The sequence below is a fragment of the Phodopus roborovskii genome, unplaced genomic scaffold, assembly GCF_943737965.1.
Source record: "Phodopus roborovskii unplaced genomic scaffold, PHOROB, whole genome shotgun sequence".
Lineage (NCBI taxonomy): Eukaryota > Metazoa > Chordata > Mammalia > Rodentia > Cricetidae > Phodopus > Phodopus roborovskii.
This window is the reverse complement of record NW_026126418.1, coordinates 5,676,599-5,698,064: the sequence shown is the minus strand read 5'-3', so window position 1 is coordinate 5,698,064 and position 21,466 is coordinate 5,676,599. Positions and strand designations below refer to the sequence as shown.

Genomic DNA, 21,466 nt, shown 5'->3' with positions numbered 1-21,466 from the left:
TTTGTTTATACCTTGGTTCTATCTTATCTTACCCTCCCAGGTAGGGAGCCTATTTTTTCCCTTGGGGATGAGTAGTGGGAAACTTGAGTGGCCAGAGTGGCTTGGCTATAGCCTGAGCTCAGAATTCAGTCAGCTTTCTTGACTTGGACCTTGGTCGCTATGAGCTGGGCCAGTCTGTGGAATGTCACTGCTGTTTTTACACTTGGGAAGCACAGAGAAGCACCCAGTGGCAGCTGAGAATGCAGAGGCTCTGGGGCTGATAAAAGTTGTAATTAACATGCACATACAACTCTTTCATCTTCAAAGGCTTTTTTCCCATTAGCCAGCTATTTTTCCTATCACCCTCACGGGGTGAGGCATCACTTTTTTTTTTTTTTTTTTTTTTTTTGTTTTGTTTTGTTTTCTCAGTTTGCAGATGAAGGTGATGTGAAGAAAGGGCCCTTTGCCAGGAACTCTGGCCTTGGTTCAAACAGGAGATTCCTGGCTCCAAGCATCTAACTTGACATGGGGTGATGGGAAAACAGAATGAACATGAATCAAAAGAGAAGGCACAAGTGACTGAACCTGTCCTCTGGGTAAAAGACTATTTTTATACTGTTATGGAAGGGGGTGGATGTCACCAGTATGGCTCTTTATCTAGACTCAAGAATGACTACACTCTCAGAGGATTCTACTTCCAACTTTCACAAACATAAACTAGAAAAGTCTGGTGCTCTAGTATGGTAACATTTGGAGTGACAGGACAGAGCTAAATACTGTATATTTTGTCCATGGTAGACATCACTAAAAGATCACAGTGTTCTTTGTTTAAAAATTAGGCTTTAAAACACATCACCCCAGGCAGCCTCTATTGATCATTAATAAATGTCACATGAGTAGAAATCAATCCATTACTGATGCCATTGGCAGCCACTTGAATTGTTACTCTTGGAACCAAGTAAAGACATTGAAGTTCTCACTACAATGAAGGAATTCACCTTGTTCCAGATTCTGTTAGCACTGTCTGTCAGGGTTGAGGGCTTCCTCTGAGTCTCTAATGCAGAATGGGACCCTATAGACAATGCCACTATTACTGTCACCTGGAAGTTGTTGCCTTGCATCTCTTCAACTTGAACTGTCTCATGTAGATAGCTGACTCCTTTAACTCCAATGAAGCTGTATTTTTCTCCATATGCCTTTAAACGTTTTGCTTATGTTTCACCTTCTTTGTCTCTCATTTATCCCCTTTTTTCACCTACTCTCTAATTTCCTGAGACCTTCCTACACACCAGCATCCCAGGGGCACACCTTGCTTTTCCTGATCGCCACTCCGTTATGTCTTGTTTAGCTCTCCTCTACAAACATGCAGATGTTTGAAGTAAAGAGCTCTTCGGCCTCCCTCCATTTGAATTCTGTAGAATGAACTAATTGGTTTGTCACCCTGGTTTTTATAACGGAGGAAACAGAAGCAATAATACAGGAAGGACCATGCCCATAGTCATTCTGTGACCAAGGAGAAGGGCTATCTGCTGGCCGCACGTGGGTTCTCACTTCTCTTAGAGTAACACGAAGTCTATTACTGGTTGGAAGCAGAGACAGTAGAGCCATAGTTAACAGTTAAGGGCACAAATATGACATGAGAACCCATCTGGGATTTTATTTCAGCTAGTGGATCCCAGGTGAGTATGATGTGGGGGACAAGCAGAAAAGGGGCAACCTGACTGAAGACAGAGTGATCAGCCTCTGATCCACTTTGAAAACCTCCACAGTAACACAATATTTGTGATTTCCTTTTTCCCCCCACTGAGCAAGAATTTCTCTGGATTGATAAAAAAGAAAAAGAAAAAACTAACAAAGATCAAGGAAGCTCTTGGTAGAACCAATGAACTGTTTTATATTTATATTTTATATAAATATAAAAATTTATATTTTATATGCATGCATAATATATGTAATGTGTACAGATATGTTATTAACACCATTTTATTTGATGTTTATGAGTGTTTTCCTGCATGTGTGTCTATATACCATGCCTGAGCTTGGTACCCTTAGTGTCAGAACCCTTGAAACAAGAGCTACAGAGACTTGTGAGCTGGCATATGGGTGCTGGGAATAAAACCTGGATCCTCTGGAAGAGCAACCACTGCTCTTAACCACTGAGCTATCATTGCAGCCAATATGTACACATATTATAGTGGGTGCTTTTACTGAGTACATGGATTGTTTTGCACTGACATTCTGTAAAGTCTCCTTGAGGGAGGTTGAGAAATCCAAGGTTCTGAGAATAAAGGACATAGTAGTGTCTTCCCTTCAGAAGCTGAATTCCAGGCCATTTGGTACAACATTGTTTGAATTAACACTTGAAGCAATGAGTGCTTCCTTCGAATCCTGTCCATGATCCTGGGGCTGGTTCTTTGTAGTGGAAGCTGTGTGGCTGGGAGGCATTATTAGCTTCTCTGTCCTGGACCTGCATCTGCCCACTTCCAAGAAAAAGGAAGAATTTGGTGGTATACAAGGATGGAAGTACCTTGTCCCCAGGAGTCACTTTTGTTCACTGGTGTTTATGAAGTGTAACTGGGTCATTGTGCATGTTTCTTGCATAGATTGATAATTTACCTCTGACATTTATTCAACACTGGGCACCACATTTTTGGTATCATACTAGTATAATATATTGTTTTCCCTAAGTTTTATGAAGCATGGGTAGCAGTGAACTCAGCGATAAATTTGCAGAGCAAGAGTCCTGTAAAGGACTGTGGAGATCACCTAGGTCTCACTGTCTCCTTTCACACATGGAAAAAAAAAAATCAAGGAAAGAGGTAGGGAAGCATTGTATAGTGAGTTAGCAACAGGGACCAAACAGAAGAATCATTTCTATGCTAGGAGCACTTGTGCTTGCTGGAACTTTAGAAAACATGAAATGAAACTTGTTCTAGGCACAACTGCTCACCCTGCTCTTATGTGACAGAGGGAGCATGAACCAAAATCTCTCTCCTAGCCACGGAGTCTTGGTACCACCCTGCCCAAAGACAAGTTCCTTATTCCAGTTACATGGAGCAGCTCCTTGATCTGGAAACCATCAACAGGAAGAAACAACACTTATTCTCTCCTTCCCACTGCCCATTTTTAACACAGGGACCCAAAACCCAACATCTGTTCTCAGAGTGTTGCTGAGAATGGGATTTTGATGCTGGGAAATTAATTATGTGCAAGATCAGATTTCAAGGTAAGGGCTGAATCATAGAAGTAGCCAGACCTAAAGGAAATCAAGAGGCCTACTTCACTGGACAAAATCTAATGGGCTTTTTAACCTCCTTGCCTTGCCTGACACATAAAACCTTAAGAAAGATCCACTTAAGATGAAGAGGGTGCCCAGAAAAGAAACTTCAAGGAGTTTGAGATTTGCTACAAGCAACACTAAGTGGGGGATGTTTTCTATAGACTGAAAAGAAAAGGTAAGGCTGAAAACAAAGATAGCCAGAACATACCAAAAAGATCTAAAATAGTTAATGATGGTGATTTCTTCCCGATTAAGTCCAAAATTTTACTCAGTTAACTGTCTAAATATATGCTGAGAGCTTACTATAGTTGGGGAAATATGCCACAGCTGGGAGCTATGGTATATGCTGACATATTCATAAGGCATGCAGTTTCCATCAGGCACTTTGAAGATACACAGCTACAACTAAAGAGAGTCTCTTTTGCTTCTTTTAAAAGTAAGTCTTTATTGTTTTGTGTATATTGTACACCCACGTGTATATGTGCATGACTATGTGTGTTCAGATGCATGTATGTGCATACGGAGGCAGGAGGACAACCTTGTGTCATTTCTTAGAAGTGGTATACACTGATTTTTGGAGATAGATCTCCCACTGGTCTAGAACTTGTCTAATATGATTGCTTGGTTTCCCAGAAACCTCCAGAGATCTTCCTATCCTCCCAGCATTGGGACTCTAAATGTACACTGCTAACCCTGGTTTTTCACGTGGGAGCCGAGGACTGAGTTTAGTGCCTCGTGCTTTCAAGGCAAGCATTTTACAGACTAAGCCATCATCCTGAATGATCAGGAGGTTCTACTAGTGAAGAATAGTGGAGAGTAACTGCACTTAGGAGTTTCTAAAAGAATGAGCCTGGCCTCTAAGGTGTGAAAAGAAGTAGCACCATCAAAGAGAATTCAAGGCAAAGACAAACTGTTGGTAGGTTTCCTCTCAAAACCTTATCCATCCACGCATGACCTGTACTCTTTGGGCTTCCCTGAGTCCATGTCCTCCCTTGGTAGGTGGGGAGGCCCTACAACTCTCTGGTAGCTACATAAATGACAACGATGTAAATAGTTCTCTCTAAGCTTCAAGTTGGAACTCATCTCTGCTTGACATAGCTTTTTGGACAGGGTACAGTCATCTTTCACAACATTTGTGCCTGAAATACATACTTGATATTTTTGGAACCCACAGAGATGGGGTCAGGATTATAGGGAAATGACTGTCAAGGCCAACGGCAAGTACCAGCTGCATACAACCACTCTTCTACCTTGTGTATTAGTTAAGATAGTGAACACTTGCAAAATGTTTCACTGTTACCCTTTAAAAATAAAAAACGGCTCTGCCTAGCTTGTGGCTGGGGGGGGGGCAGGATGCTTTTGGGAGGCACTGAAGACCTGCTTTATAGTAAAGAGATGCATGACACTGAAACAGACAGGAAATCCTGAATGAGTTCCTGTCATGAGGCTAAAGGCTTATATCCATTCCTACAGACTAAGCCACACGTGCCCAAAGGGCTTCACATCCTCTCTCCTAGGTGGCTTGTTTCTCAGCCAGAGGTCCCCAGAGAAAAGGATCTTATTCCCTGAATGATGTTCACCTGCTACACCAAGCCGACTGCAGGTCACCTGGTTTGCCATAGAGCTGGGCGGCAGAGCTGCTATGAACTAAGAGCCCTGGATGTGTAAAACCTAACTCCTGGAATACTCTTTTCTCAGTTTCCCTCCTTCCCCAACTCCAGTTTGTAGAGTGAAGATCTTGGATGCAGAAGTTCATAAGCAGAGAGTTAAATGTGTTGTTTCTATTCATTTGTTCTTCGCCTCAGTTTTCTTGAACCACAAGCCACAGTCTTAGATAATAATAATAATTACTATATATATATATGATATATATATATATATCATATATATATATCAGCAAAGTCGACCTTTGCCCAGGTGAGAAATAATGAAGTGATCATGAACAAATACTCATATCAGCATCCATTAATTTACCTCCCCAAGCCTATGTCCTCCCCAACGGCCGCACCACAAAGAAGGGACTAAACTCCTGTTGAGGTATTAGAATATGTGAACTACTCAGAGAATGGATGGGAAAGTTTTCATTACATGATCTTTTCCCTTTCAGTTTTTGCAAATCCAGTCCTCTTCTCTGACATCATGTTTTAAAATGAAAGGCAAGGAGCTAGAGAGTTAGCTCAGTGCATAAGAGCACATTCTGCTCTTCCAGAGGACCAGAGTTCAGCTTCCAGCACACTATCAAGGGGTTCACAGTTGCCTGTCACTCCTGATCTGATGCATCCATACTCTCTTCTGAGCAATATGAGCACCTTGTAACCACAGGATCTGGGTTTGAATCTTGGCCCCCTCACTTTACAACCATGTGGCCTGGGCCTATTTACTTAAATTTTGGGCCTCATTGCCTCATATGTGAAAAGGGAATAATAAAGAACTGTTTTTGTGAGATTGGTATATAATTTAAACAAGTTAGTATATAGAAGACAAAGGAAATGTCTTCTGTATATTATGATTATTAACATCAGTAAATGGTATCTCAGAAACCTGCAATTAGCTACCAAAAAGCAAATATAGAAGGTGTAAGGACTCCCAAAAATGCACAAATGTCCAGCCATTGTCAAAGGCATAGACACTCAAAATCACAGCTCCTGTGATTGATTCCTTCCTCCTTGAGGTGTTGCAATTAACCATTACTTTCAAAGGCTGAAGACTTGAGGAAAGTTCTCGGGACCTGAGTTTTGCAAATCTCCTCCTTGGTGACTCAAGCCATCCCCACCCACTTAGAATCTGTCTGCCCACACTTGCACAAAGGAGGGACACTTGCCCCAGGAGGGCACACCCAGGCAGCTGGTGTACCCCATCCTCATGGAGTTTGTGGCTCAGTGAGTCTAGCCCCCACAATATCATCCCCTCATCCCTGTATTTGACTCTCTGTCTGTGCATTGGCGGGAAAGTTATCTATCCAAGGGAAGGCAGGACCTGCCCCAGTTGTGAGCAACTCTGTACTGGGCAAGCCCTATGCAAAGGAAGCTTGTGGGGTGTCTTGGTAGCTGCCAGGCTTCCTGCAGATCAGCCACTTTGGGGTATAGTAATGTCATTTTGGATAACAAACCATAGAAAATGCCAGAATCTTCTGGGAAGTGTTTCTGCCTCTCTCCCTGCTGCTGCCACCTGCCAGAAGCAAGTGTGGATCAGCGGTTGTGTGGGCCACAACCCCAAGGACTTAAGTCTCAGACCAGCAGCTCATGACTGGACAGTGTTTCATTTTGAGGTTTAAGTGTGGGTTTGGTGTCAGCATCCTACTCCCTTCTCACCCATCCATTCACTAACCCTTTCCTTAGACCAGCCCCATGGCCAGCAGCCACCAAAACCACAGACAGGCAAACCCTCTGCTTGGAAAGAGGACATATAAGCCCTACTCTAAGCAGTTGTCCAGTCAAGCCTTTTCCTCACCCTGTGTAGAGTGACAACAATGTCATCAACATACACATAAACACATATGCTCATTCAGTGTGTCAGTCAGCATGTCTCTATACATGAAAACTCACATTTCTCTATTTCAGACATTATTTCAGTTCAACATTTGTGGTTCTCATTGTGGGTCAACACTGGGGTCTAGGGCCACAAAAAAGTATTGAAATAGAATCCTTGACATCAGGGGAATCCATGGGGCTGCAGAGGGCCGATAGCAGAAGCACTCATCCCCTTCCTCCCTAAGGGCCCTTCCTCCCCAAACCCTTGCTGGACAGTTTGGAGCTAAGGTGGGTTGTTTTGTTTGCTGGTTGGTTGTTTTGTTTTGGGGTTTTAGTTCACAAGATTGAGTTCAGGACTTCGTGCATGCTAGGCAAATACTCTGTCACTGAATTCCACACTAGCCCCAGCAGTATATGTTCAAGAAAAAAATTCAACCTGCTAAGTGAGGGCTCAATAAAAAAAAAAAAAAAAAAGTGTGTGTCCTCCTTCAAGCAGAAGCACAAAGAAAATTGAGTCATCACCTTCTTGTGCAAACCCCAAGAATTTCTCTCTGAAGTAGAGAAGATCCCCTTTGAAAACTCCACAGAGCCAGGAAGCAGCTGCCACCTGCCTCAGATCACTCTTTCACAAGAATCATTTCCCTCTCACGCTCTGGGTGGGGTTGCTAAAATGGAGGTACTGATGAAAACGACTGCAGCTCACACCTTGTTCCAGGATGGGCTGTGGGGAAGCCATCTCTCCTCTTGCAGCATTCCGTTTATTAGTGCAGCAGAGTCAGTGGCCACATGTCTCCTGGGGGTTCTCAGAGGATTTTGGTTCAAGATCCATGATGACTTCTGTAGAAAGCCATGTCAACCCACTGCCTGGGATTTCAAGACTCCCCCTCAAACGGGGTATATATAACTGTCCAAAGAGTGCATAACAGCGGTTCTCTATGGGTCACTGCATCTGAAATGCCTGCGAGGAAAGCATGGGAGTGTCTGTGGGCCCTTTCTTAATTTGCAGGCAGAGGGCATTGCCCTGACTTGTCTCTTAGGCAAGGGGAAACCTCTCCCTTTCTGCCAAACCTACAAATGAGAGCATGTCTAAAGGGGCAACTGGACTCTGATAAAGTAACTGACTTACTCCAGCAGTAAATAACGAGGTTGGTATCTCTGACAGCTGTGGCTGAGCCTGGGGAAAGGGACAGAGGAGGGCAAGGCAGACTAGCCAACAGTAGTCTGCTAAAGGGCAGCAAGAGAAGCTATTCATGATCACTTTGCTGACTTCAGAGGACAGGAACAGTGAGAGACAACTCACTATTTCTGGAATCCTCCAAAAGTGGTGATGGGGTGATGTTAGATGATGTGGCATCACAACTCTACCCCTATGTCCTTGGGTGAGTCCCATTATTTCTGAGCCTTCTGTTTCAAGAAAGTGGGGTCAGGAAAATACTAATGTGTATGGCTATTTCAGGGCTGTGGAAGAAAACTTACTGCTAAATCCAACTGAATCTGAGCAGTGGGAGCTTCTTAGGGATTTCAGATGGTGAGTGGCAATAGCGACATGCCAGGATTTTAAAATGGGATACTCCTAGCTTCTCAGTGATGCTATGGCGGTGACATCAGAAGCCCTAAAACAAGATGGAGCTGTCTTGAGCATCATTTTCCTTTAGGGAAAGATAGAGTGATCATTTTTCTTAAATTCAAACTTGGTATATGGGCCATAAAATACAAAACTATGGTGAGAGTGTAAGGTAGTACTGAAGGTGATAAAATGTTGTTATGCCACACCCAGAATTGGCCATACCCTCCTTACTGTAGGGGAGAGGGTGGGACTCCTGCAATCCCCAGAGACTGGAGTGTTTCAGGGGTGTCCACACCCTACCAGAGTGGGGGAGTCACCAACTCCTGTCTGTTTCCTCTTGGGAAAAAGAAGGGTTTTTTTTTTTTTTCCCCTAAATGATCTTTAAAGTCCCCATCTCTGAGTCTGTGACGGTGAATCAGGAAATTTTTCTGGAACGAGTGGAAGGAGATCTGTCATAGACCAGGAATGTCATGTGGTCCAGCCTCCCCTCCTGGGTAGTGGGAAGTTGGCAGAAAAATAGAAACTTTTTCCCTCAGCTGCCAGAGTCCCCAGCACATCAGCTCATCACTGCTTTGGAAGGATGTAGATGTCCTATGTGTGCAGGGGAATAACTGAATCAATCAAGTCTAACTCCAGTCCTCATTTCTCCCCACGGGAACACTCAGCCAGGGCTCTAAATGCCAATGGAAAAGGGTACCCAGAATGCTCTGAGTGATTAGAGAGACACACCTTCAGCCCCTAAGCCCCAAGATTCTCAAACGCACCCCTCTTTCTCAACAGTAGAGGTGCAATTTCCTAACAATGTTCTCTGGCCTTAGAGGAAAGGACATGCGCACATGGAGACTCATTCCCTTCTGCCCAGGGCCCCTTTCTCCTCCACTGCACAGGGTACCTGGGGTCGCTGGGCTACCTCAGGACACATTTCTAGTTTTTGACTTCTGATAAACATTGAACAGTTTTTCCTGACACTCCACCCCTGCCCCGCAAAAATTTTGCCCAATCTCAAAGCTTCCTCATCTCCCAAAACCAGTCACTACCAGAATGGGGCAACTAGGATGCCCCGCCCTTTCTCCTCCGCTCTGCCTACCCAGACCCACATCCTCTAAGTCACATCTCATTTCCGAGTCTCAGTTCCTTTCCAAAAAACTTCACAAGTGCATGAAAACCAGACCCAGGCAGTCACTACTGTGGGCTCTCTTCTCTGCTTCTTCTGGGGATATATTATACAACAGAGACAGCCTGCTGGTCTCTAGGACCTGACTCCCGGGGACACAAGGGATCCAAGGACCTGGGAGTAGGCTTTTTTGAACATCTGGGAGACAAGCTAGGAAAATACAGGAGCTCAGCTCCTCAGCCACAGCAAAACGTGTGTGGACGTCTAACCTTTCTCCTCTCCTTGGAGGCCAGGTCCAGGGCTCTCCCTGCCCTTCCTCCACCCTTCCTGAACCTTTCTGCCTTCCAAGGGCTGGTTGGAGCTCTGATTCCCTTTGGAAGCCTCCACTGTACTCTTAGCTGGCCAGAACGCCCCTTTCCCTGAAGTCTGTTGGCTTCGTCCAGCACATGTGTTCAGATATCCCATGACAGTCTAAGCTATGGAATTTAATGAACCTGAATCCATACCCAGTACCACGCCTTGCTGTTTGTGAATAGGAGAAGTCACCTACCCTCTCTGAGCCTCTGTTTCCCCTACTGGGGGAAAAAAAAGAAAGAAAGAAAAAAGAAAAAAGGTTTGGTAATAGAACACTTCTCACCAAATCACCATGAAGATAAAATTGTAAAAGTGATAGCATATGTGAAATACCCAGCATGGCACAGAAAAGGGGTACAAATAAACAGCCAATGGAGTCATGTTGCTATTCTTACTATTTGTATCACTTCTGCATCAGAATTCAAAATTTATAATCTCTACCTAGAATGCCTAAAACCCCCAGGGTGACCACCTCCACCCAACTGTAGGCTGAGCTGACTTAATGCCCTAGCTGACACTTCTTTAAAAAAAAAAAAAAATTAACTGTGCACGGCGTTCGCGGAATTATCTGTTCAAACATAGACAAAGGAAGGGAATACTTGGGACTGAGCCATACTGAATACCTGACTCCAGCTTCTTCCCCTTCACAGCCACCACCCTCATTTAGATGTGATATTAAGTCCTTGTGTACCCTGGTACAGGTCCTCTCTTGCTCTGAAGCTACCAGGAAGTGAATATGAACTGTGTTGCTTTTTGACTTTGCCCAGGCTGGCAGAACCTGTAAGGACTGTAAGCACTGGACAGCTGGTTTAATCGAACCTCTTGGGCGCTCAGAGCTTGGACACAGCACCAGTTCAAGTTCCCACAAGCTAAAGCAGTTGATGACCAAAGCGGACTGTAAGATCCCTGAAAACCAGGCTAAGCCCGGGCTTTCTCTCTTCAGCTCATCACGGGGGCTCTCTGGCTTATAACTCTGTGGACACCTTGAGGACTGCTCTACAGGTCCCGGGCTCCCGCTCTGCCCCAGTCCCTGGCTCTGCTCTGACACCCACAACAAGCTCAGCCTTGCTTGCTGAGCCCTTGGGCACCAGAGCCTGTTAGTCCGGACACCGGCTGCGTGCATCCAAGAGTACAGTTACTTTTGCACCATGTGCTCCAGCAAGCACCAGCGACCTCGCCCAAAATCTGCAGCGGGCAACCTGCCCAACCAACTTTCTTCTCCCTTTCTCTTTTCCTTTCACCAAAGCGGCGCATCCCAAGAACCAACTCTGCCCCACAGCGTAGCCCCAAACCCCAGCTTTGCTTCTCTGAACCCACTTCACCGCATTCCCTCCCGGGCGATTCAACCCAGGGGCATCCTGCTGGAGTGGGCATTTTGCATTCGCAACCCGCTGCCCAGGCTAGGGCCACTCACCAATCTGTGGCTGCGCCAGGCTCAGTGACAAGAGGCAGAGTCCCCATGCTGCTTGCCACCAAAACTTGTCCATGGTGTGCGGGATGGAACCGAGGAATCTAGTCGCCTCTTAAAGAGGGTCGCAGGGAGCGGGGACAAGGAGGATGGATGGAACCTGTCACGGGCTGGGGGCAGCTGGGCAATGAGGCCGCCTCGGAAGTTGGCTGCCGTTTTTATTCCAGGCTAAAAGAGTGACCTAAGAGGGAGGGAGCGCGCGAAGGACACACCCAAAGCAAGGGGGCTGTGACTAAGCAGCCAACAGAGGTTTAAAGATACACCAGCCTGCTTTCGCTGCTGACCCTGAGACCCTGCCCTTTTCTCCCAGGAAGCTGAGAATTGCTGCCGCCCCCATCCGCCCACGTTCCACCCCCGAGGCCACTCCACAGGTTTCCTTCTCTGGCCAGCCCTCCTGCCTTTGGGGAGCATTGCCTGGGACAAGGAGAATGACTGAGTCTTGTGACCTCACCCTTCTGAGTTCAGCTTCAGGCCTCTCCTGTGCCACTAAACTTCTGGGAACCTGGCTGGGGAAAGACTGTCTGGGTTTCCCAGGAAGCTGGAAGTCTCCTGGGGAGGAGCTGAGACAAAGGAGATCCTGCTGAGAGTGAAGACTGTGCCTTCCAGGCCAGGGTGGGGATTAAAAAGTGGGGAATTTGTCTTTTTTCCCTCTAAGAGTTCAAAATGCTCAGTGGCTCTGCTCAGGGAAACACAGTGATATAGAGCTATGGGGATCATATCTGACTCTATTATCTGACTCTATGGGGATCACATTGGACTCTACCAGTCCATGCTGTCACGGTGTCAGCCTCTTATCCCAGGAAGGTACCTCTATCCTTCGACCCACCCACGAACACACTTCATTCATGATCTCAAATATCTATTAATCCATCTACCAATTCCTTAAATCCTTCTGGAATCCACACATCCCTCCATCCATTCCCCTGTCCACCTATTTTTCTTTATATGCACTAAGCTAGTCATACTCCGTCCACCACCAAATCTTACATTTATCCATCTGTACAACTTTTCATCCACCATCCCATAAGTCCTGTTTACAGTTCTCTTAAGCTCGCCCCCCTCCACCATTGTCCCCACCCATCCTCCAACACGCTGACACACACATTCCCTCCATCATTTTATCCAGCTTCGCATCCACTTACGCGGTCACTTCTTTCTTGTTTGCATCTTCGCTCCATTCGCTGCGAACTTTAATACACTGCCATTTATGTATTAACTGAGAAATCTCAAAGAGGCACATTGTCATATTCTTCAAGGGAGACATTTCAAGGCTGAAAACGGGAATGGGGGGGAGGAGATCATATGTTAAATCGAAATTCCCTATCTTTTCTAATACACCGCGAGTCACAATTAAAACATCAAAAGTCGTGTTTATTTTTAATCTGAACTACTGAAAGGGAATCTGAGTGGACTTCTTGCTGAGTGCGATACATGGGAAACATGCCTGTGGCTGGACCCTGAAGGGAATCATGACAACGATGTTTTGGGATTTATTGAAAGAAAGTGAAAAAGTTAGAGAAATGCACCCAGCCACCTGTCCATCCATTTATTCATAAAACACATAATGGGTGCCAAGGGTACCAAGATAAGCCAAACCAGGTTTGTCTCCAGGCACTAGTTTACAATCACAAGACAGCTGCTGCATACAGCATGAAATATACTGTAAAATAGAGCCAGGACTGCAAAGATGGCTCAGTGGTAAAGTGCTTGCCACCAAACATGTGACTTGAAACTCACATAGTGACTCACGCAAATAGTCCTCTACCCTTCACATGCCTACCATGGCATAAATCTATACACACACATACTAAATAACTGTTGAAATGCTTTGAAAATAACTAAGCACGCATGCTTTGTGTGTGTGTGTGTGTGTGTGTGTGTGTGTGTGTATGTGTGTGTGTGTTTAGGACACTACCTGCCCTGCGATATGAAGAAAAAAAAGTCACGGTATTTTCTTGGGAACACCAATAAAACACCCCAAGAAGGTGAACCAGGTGTAAATGAGAAAGAATTCTTGAGAAACTGAAGGGTCATGTCACCTATAGGGAGTTCTGTCAAGGAGTAGCTGGGATTCAAGAGTAGAATGCCTATCTCTTAGTCCTGTATGGTTGTTTACTACATTATGGCCTCAACAGGCAATGAGGATATTTGTGCCCATTTCCAAGTGTAAGTGGGCTTAATAATATTATCCACCTTGTAGAATTGATAAGAAAGAAATGGCTTTGAAAGTCCTGCATGGAAGGCCTGGACAGTCTATGGGGCCTCTGGCAGGGGAACCAGTATTTATCCCTAGTGCATGAATGGGCTCTAGGATCCCATTCCCTATGGAGGGATACATGGGGGAGGTCCTAGGTCCTGCCTCAAATAATGTGACAGGCTTTGATGATCCCTCATGGGAGGCCTCACCGTCCCAGGGGAGTAGATAGGGTGTGGGATGAGGGGTTGGTGGGGACATGGGAGGATGGGAGGGAGAGGAAACTGGGATTGGTATGTAAAATACAGTTGTTTTTTTTTTTAAATAAAAATTTACTTAAGAAAAGTCCTGAATCTCCTAAATACTGGATATGTGTAGGCATGTATGTTTGTGCATAAGCACACACACACACACACACACACACACACACACACACACACACACACACACTGGACCAGCTTGGATATTAGAGCAGATGAAAAGACTGAAAGGGAGACAGAACAACAGATGACTAGAGAAGTCTGCAGGGGCCATGCTGTAGATGGCAAGGAACTTTGAACTTTTTCCTGTAGAAAGCCAAGAGCCATTGCAAGTTCTAAAAATGATTTTTATATGAAAACACACATACCATAAAATGTAATGTATTATCAGTTAGATGGCATTTAGTTGATTCACAGTATCATGGCCCCTTCACAACTTCCTTGTAGGTTTAGTAGTTAGAGAGAGCCTTATATCAGCATATTCAGAGACAGTGATGGGACTGCAAAATCACTGAACCTAGCCAGTCTGTGGCTGCAGGGGTGTGACTCAAGGATCTGCCTCTCTGAGATGAAGAAGATGGCTTTATGTGAATATCAGACACTTTAGAACCTTCCAGTAGCTGGAAAGAGCTGGTCACCCTGCTGTTTGTGACCCAGCGACCATTTACTTCAAATTCTAAAGGCCCCATCATTTGGGATAAAAATCCTAGTGGGTTTGGTGAACTATGGATGGGGAATGATTTTTGTCTATTTCTCTTTGGAGGTGCAGGAGGGAAATAGGTAGCCACCAGGAATGATGTTTGTTTTTGTGGAACTCAGGGGTTCCTTTGGGAGCCCCTCAGAAAAGGACACAGAGTCCAGAGTGGAGGATTTACACTGAGCTATGTTCCTCGCTTGTTCTCATTCTACAATAAAAATTCCACACAGTCATTTTTATAAGTAGAAGACCATGAGAGAGTCCATTCTGACAAAAATTTTACTCTTAAACAAACTAGAGGGGGGAAGAAACACCAAACTAGATAACCTCAGACCCTGCCTAGCTGGACTCTTGCGATTAGTTCAGTAAACAACACTGCTCAAAGGTGTGTGGTGGGAGCCGACTGAAAATGCTTTGCAAGCTATAGAAAGACATGCAAATACTCTAGAAATTATTATTAGGATTCTTGTTGTCTCTTCCCGATAGTTCAGTGAGGGGCTGAGACAGCTTGCCCTGGTGCCACAAATGACTCATTTTCAATAACAGACTTACTGAGTCAGGCTAGTCCTTGGGAATTCCTGGATTATCTCTGAGCCCCCTGTCACCCCCTTTTCAAACACCTCGCCCACACCACAGGCCACAATGTCTTCCCCAGTGTCTCTGTCGTCCCTCTATAAAGGTGAAATCCTTAAAATAATTTACCTCGGGCTTTTGGTATCAATTATGCATTCGATCAGTCACCTTTTGTAAGCCAAACTATGGATGTGGGATACTGGAAAAGAGAGCTTGAATTGGTGGGGCTTGACATGAGCTCACAGGGTTTGGAAAGAAGCCAGAATGCAGTCATCAGCCTTGAGCTGAGAAAGCCCAAATCTGAGCATTGGCTCTGATGTTATCAGTGACTTAACCTCTGGAAGATTTGAGTTCAAAATGAGGATAAGGGGATCATCTCCATAGTTTAGGAATACCTAGGAAAAGAAGACATCAGAATCTGCCACTGGGGTGCCTGCTTGGTGGAGAGATCAGTCATCACTATATGAGCTGCCTGAGTTCAGGGACACAACTGTGTTGGGCACCAGTGTATCAGGTGCAGTGGCTGACATAGCCCAGTCTCTGGCTTTATCTATCGTGATCCATAAATAAGCACTGTACAAATGCCTGAGTGAGTGCTGCTCTCTCTTTTCCCATCACAGCCTGTGGGGTGTTTCAGAAGCCACATGAGCTCACAGTTGATGCATGTAGGCAACTTGAGGGTTGCTGAACTCCTTTAGGCAGTACTCTCTGTAAAATGACCAGTTTAGCAGCCTGCAACCTGTTCACATGAGCAGACTAGATGTTCTTACAGAAACACCGGGATCTGGTGGATTCTGGTGGGTGATAATAAATCTCTTCTTCTTACGCAAAGAAAAATAAAATCTAAAATCTAAACCAAATGCGAATGGAAGTATGAAGGGCAAGGCTAGGAGAGCCAGGGATGGATTGTGGAACTGTACAAACATTGAATAGTGTTCAGTGTTTTCACGGAGCTATTTCACAGATGAGACTTGGGCTGTCAAGGTGAAGGTAAAGATACCATCCCAGTTAAAATTGAACTCTCAATGGAATTCATTCTTTTCTCACAGTCATAGGATGAATTCTATACATGCAAATGAGCACTAGTGAGAAACACGATGAAATCATTTTGGTGGAGTTCAAGGAACCGATAACTAGCAATGAGTGAATCTTCATGATAAATAAATAACCTTGATTAAGTAGCTATTCTTCAGCTAACAGTGACCACAGAGTTTTGTTGCTTGCATTCTCTTGCTTACCTTGATTTCTCCAGTATTATGAAGGCCAGGGCTCCCTGACTAGGAAATGGTGTCCCTCACAGTGGGCTGGATCTTCCCACATAACTGACTTAATAAGACAAACGTCTATAAAAATGTCTAAGGGCAAATCAATGTAGTCTCATTGGGACTCTTCTCAGGTAGTTGTAGGTTTTATCAAGTGACAAATCTAAGGTCACAACCACTATAAAAATTGTCCTTACCATCCATCATCTTTTGTTCCTTCCTAATTTTTGATCTGGCGAAACCACCAGTTTCATTAAAAACAGATAAAAATTAGTTCTCTACAATGGAATAACACCGGGTATTCCATACATAAGGGTAGCCCCCCCCCCTTCCCAGAAGTAGATGGCCAACACTAAATGAACAACTGAGTGTTATTGTATAATTTTGTCTCATGTTGCTTTGCAGGTGCTTTTTTTTCTTCCTGGCTTTTGGCTTATATATTATGGTTTCTTATCTTGTGTTTTTATGCTGAGAGAGAGAGAGAGAGAGAGAGAGAGAGAGAGAGAGAGAGAGAGAGAGAGAATGAGAATGTGTTTCTTGAGTTCTTTCTTACTTTACTATGGTTTGTTGTTTTTGTTTGCTTGTTTTCTAAAGCAGGGGAGAAATAGAGGACATGGGTTGGGTTGATGGGGAGGTAGGGAGGATTTGGGAGATGGTAGGAAAGGGAAACTCTGATAAGAAAGAAATTCCTTTGAAAGCTGTTACTCTATAGCTGCTAGCTGGCTGAGGAGAAGAACTGGAGTTAGTAAGGTGGAAGGTGGGACATACTGATTCACAGTTTTCTTAAAACGAGGAAGGCTTATTTAATAGCAGAAACCTAGATATTGACTGCTCACTGGGCAGTCTGAATTTGTGGAGTGCTATCTCTTTTTCTCTATGGATTCAGCATGAACTAGCAGTATGTTCTGGCTAGAAATGAACGCTATTCACTGCCATGGCACCTGAATGCTTATTCAGTTCCTACACTCCTTGTAGGATACTTTTTGTTTGTTTGCCTGCTTTTACCTTTATTTTTGTTGCTTTTGTTATTGTTGTTGTCCAACCCACACAATTCCTCCTCTGATCCTGAAATTTAGTTCCTGACTTGATGGATTTACTATGTGACTCCCCACTTTCTATGAGGGTGACTAAATGATCCCATTGGCACAGCCTGATACAAGCCTAGTCCTGTTAGAGCTGGTCATGAAAGCTGGGAGTAGAATGTAGCTGAACATACATTAACACAAACTTGAATGCTGTGGAACAGCCATATACCTCTGTCTGTCTGTATGGAAAAGCAGGAGAAGGACAAATAAGTCAGAGACTAGAAGACAAGCATAAAATATGTCCTACCTTCTGACACTTTGCAGGTTCACTGGCTGCTGTGGGGCACCCAAGCCCTTGTCACTAATTACCTTCATTTTGCTTTTGTTAGCCCACAATAGTTTCTGTGACTTACAACCAGAAAGACAATGAATATAATACCATCGCTTCACTCTATAGAATGGTAAAGAGGTTCAAGTGGATGGTAGAGATGCCTGCTGCCTGGTCCAGACCTAAGGATCTGACTGCATGGCTTAGGTCTTTTCTTGCTCTCACTCCTTTTGTGAGTTGGGCTCCATTCAGTTCTCCTAACATTGTCACATTCTACCTAAAGAAGCTAATTATATCTCCTGTACTGTGACAGAAACTAGATTCCTGAGTGATTTGCCTACAGTTGTGAGCGGATCCAAATGAGTAGCATGTCTCCCGAGTCCTGTCTTCCAGAGTCTTTGTCAGAGAGCCCCTTTCTGCCTGGACACGCCTGATAATCTATTTCAAAGGCAAAACCTTCCAGCTGGCAGACAGTAACCACTTCTCTTCAAAACACCCAAAGGGTAAAACTTCTGGGCCCAATGCAGAGTCATGAGCCTTCAGCCCAATTCTGATGGGGCTTAACACCAATACTCATGGAAAAGGAACAGGTATAGAACTAGTAGGAAAAGCCAGGCTAGCCACCATTCTCTGACTACAGAAGACTGATTCTAGATGGTGCTCCATGGCTCACAAAAAGGCTTGTTGAACTAAACTGGATCAGGAGAGGATGTGGGCAGGGAGGGAAAATAGAGAGGAATAAAGACATCTACAATGAATGTGGTTGTGTGGTTGTGACTGTATATGATGGTAGAGGATAAAAAGCACCAATATACACACCATGGCATGAAGGGAGAAAAAAGCCTTCCAATTGTCAATTAGGAATATGACAGATCCTGTTACCAACCAGGAGCACAATAGATGCCATCTGTGTGCAGCACACAGACTAAACACTGAGAGACAAAGATGAACATGGCCTGCCTTCTCATCTCAGAGAGTGGCTGAGATCCATGTTGGCAGGTCATTGACCTTCAATGGTTCAAGAGTATTTAATAAACATCTCTATATTTTAGGCCCTACTCTAGATACTAGTGCTACAACAATTCCCAAACTAGTTTCTCTTTATCATTGAGGAAATGGATCTAGGATAACTTTAATCATTGTTTGGGAAGGTTGATCTGAAGAGGTGCCATTTGAGCAACATTTTCATAAATGTAAAAGAAAAGTTTGTCAAAGTACAAGGCAAATGCTAAGACTTTCTATGAGGACTGTTAGTTGGTTTAGAGGCACAGACGTTGGGAAATGAGCTTTTGCTCAGCTTTGTATACCATGGGGAGAAGTTTGGATTCAATGACTTTAAATGGGTGACGCTTAAAAGCTCATAATGACTGCTTAGATCACAGTGATACAAAGGACACTAAGGCTTTACCAGACAGTGGGTGAAAGCTCCTTGGTGGATTCATAATGTACATTAGGTCTACAGGACGCAAAATGGTAGGAGGAGTCCTAGACAGGCCGCTCAGAGGTAGAGATGCCCGGTATGCCTTATAACATGAGCTAAATCCTGAGCACAATGAATAATCTGATAATGCCAGAGGATTAAACTGTATTAGTTAGAGTAGTCTTGGCAATGCCTCAAAACAACAGTAAACTTCAGTTATTAGCACAACAACAGAAGATTATTCTTGCCATGCTAAGGCAATTGTAGATTGTATGTAGACTAGGGAAGCATAAGCATCAGATTAGCATAACATAGCCAAGAACCTCAAGCAAGAAGGGCCAAAACTACAGCACTTTAGAGAAGTCCAATAATATTTTAAGGCAGCTTGCAATATACAGGATGAGAAATAATGTATAGGGTGTGCAAGAGGGCTCAGTAGGTAAGGGCACTTGCTGTCAAGCCTAACAAGCTGAATTCAATCTCCAGGCCCCTAATGGTAGAAGGAGAGGACAGTCTCCTGCAAATTGTCCTCTGACCTCCCAATAGATACTGTGGCACACACACACACACACACACACACACACACACACACACACACACCACACACAAAGACCACACACACACCACAACACATATACACAAGTAAAGAGGAATAAGAAGATAATAAAGAGATTCAAAGAGGGCAGATATTAACCAGTGTGGGACAGAAAGGCTCTGTAGTGCCCAGGCACCTGATCCAGGTCATGATGGATGAGCAGAGTTTACTTCCCTATGCCTCTTTATTTGAGCCTTCCCCTTCTTCTGGCCTAGCTCTTTCCTCATTCTGTAGGTTGTGTTAACTGTCTCTTAAGACTCATTATTCTCAATAGATCAACTAACTTCAAACATCATTTACTTGGTAAGTGACCTGGGCCATTTACTCCCTGCTTTTGAGCTTAAGTTCTTCATTGTATTCCTTTTATACCCATTGTGAGAGTCAAAGGACACCATGTAACAATGTCCATATTCAATCTACAGTAAGATTTGGAATATAACATGGTCCAAAAACTAGTGGGTATTTCTGACACATTCTCCAAATTCAATCTTTTTATGACTTTCTATGAACTTCCCTGTCCCCTCTCATCTCACCTATCAGATATATCTGTCTTTTTTTGTGTGGTGGATCTAATTTTGGCATTGTTGAATTTTGATTCCATAATGTATAATGCCTTTGTCATATGGAAGTTTTATTTTGGAGTCACCTAACACCCATCACCACCCCCCAGTAGTTGGGAAGGTGAGTTTAGGCTGAAGATGTCTCTACAGTTTACAACATGGCTTCCAAGTTCTCTGAAATCATTCCCATTCATGTGGTGGAAGAAATAGAGCATTGAGATTCTCTTTGTGACATTTCTATGGGCTATGTCTGCTAATGAGACCACTGCTCCCGTTCCACACCCTTGGCCACAACCTAATTAATCACAAAGCCACAGCCTTGTGCAGGACAAACTGGGGGTTGAACTCCAAAACCAGAACAAGAAATGAAGGAAGAAGACATGGAGGGGGCTGGGAGGGAGGGCGTGGGGCAAGTGAACAGAAAATGGAAAGAAGACAGAGTGGGATTATTGACAAATCTTTTCCTCAAATAAATGAAAGTTTAATGGAACAGTGCACAAGACACCAAAAGCAGATGGAAATTGAAAAAGAAATGCTTGTAAGTATGGAAAAGTTCAGACATTATACAGATAGAGAAATGTATAATGAGTTCCGCAGTGGTCATCTACCAGCTTCAACAATGATTTTTAACCCATTTTATCTGCAAATGTCTTCTGCTTCCTTCTCCACATCTGGAGACAAACATCACATCTTTCAATCTGTAATATTTCAGTGTGTGTCTCTGTGAGACAAAAGCTTTTTTAAATCACATAACAACAATCTCATCATTGCATCATTGGTCACTTCATTAATTAAAAAATCCATTCTTTAATCATTTTTATGCATATATAATACATTTTGATGACATGTTATTTTAATTTTTTTCAACTAGGGGTTCTATATAAGTAACTAAAATAGAGCACTTTTGAATCAAACAATTTCATTTAAATACCATATTAAAGCCAAAAATGATGGTGCAGGCCTCTAATCCCAGCTCAGAGGCTGAGGCAGGAGGATTGGAAGTTCATGGCTTGCCTGGGAAACTTAGTGAAACTTTGTCTCAAAGTAAAATATACCAAAAGGCTGAGATAGCTCAGGAGCAGTGCCTGTGTCCACCACAGATGGACATTAGCTTCACTGAGCCTTAAGAGACACAACTGGTGTCTGATAGAGCTTTGGAGAAACAGCCTGGCCTGGGAGATAATCTCTGTTGCATGCACGGTAGACCCATATGGTGCTGCCTACAGGAGCAAGGAAGGAGCCCCTGCATACTGATTGCCTCCCTATAAGTGGGAGCTGAGGAATGGCTTCTTTCTCTCATGCAACTCACATCAATGCTGC

The 21,466-nt window shown here is 44.0% G+C and overlaps 1 protein-coding gene across 6 annotated transcripts in view; it reads right to left on the bottom strand.

Annotated features, from left to right (window-relative positions):
* The window catches only part of Cd44 (CD44 molecule (Indian blood group)), an 81,798-nt gene extending 70,405 nt beyond the window's left edge, over positions 1-11,393 (bottom strand). For 2 of the 6 annotated variants that reach the window (XM_051184058.1, XM_051184060.1), the window contains exon 1: positions 11,179-11,393. In XM_051184058.1, coding sequence (XP_051040015.1) covers positions 11,179-11,251 — 73 coding nt within the window. In that variant the 5' untranslated portion in view covers positions 11,252-11,393. The remainder of the gene's footprint in view (positions 1-11,178) is intronic. The other 4 variants (XM_051184059.1, XM_051184061.1, XM_051184062.1 and 1 more) reach the window with 3 other exon arrangements.
* Positions 11,394-21,466: the final 10,073 nt, after the last annotated feature.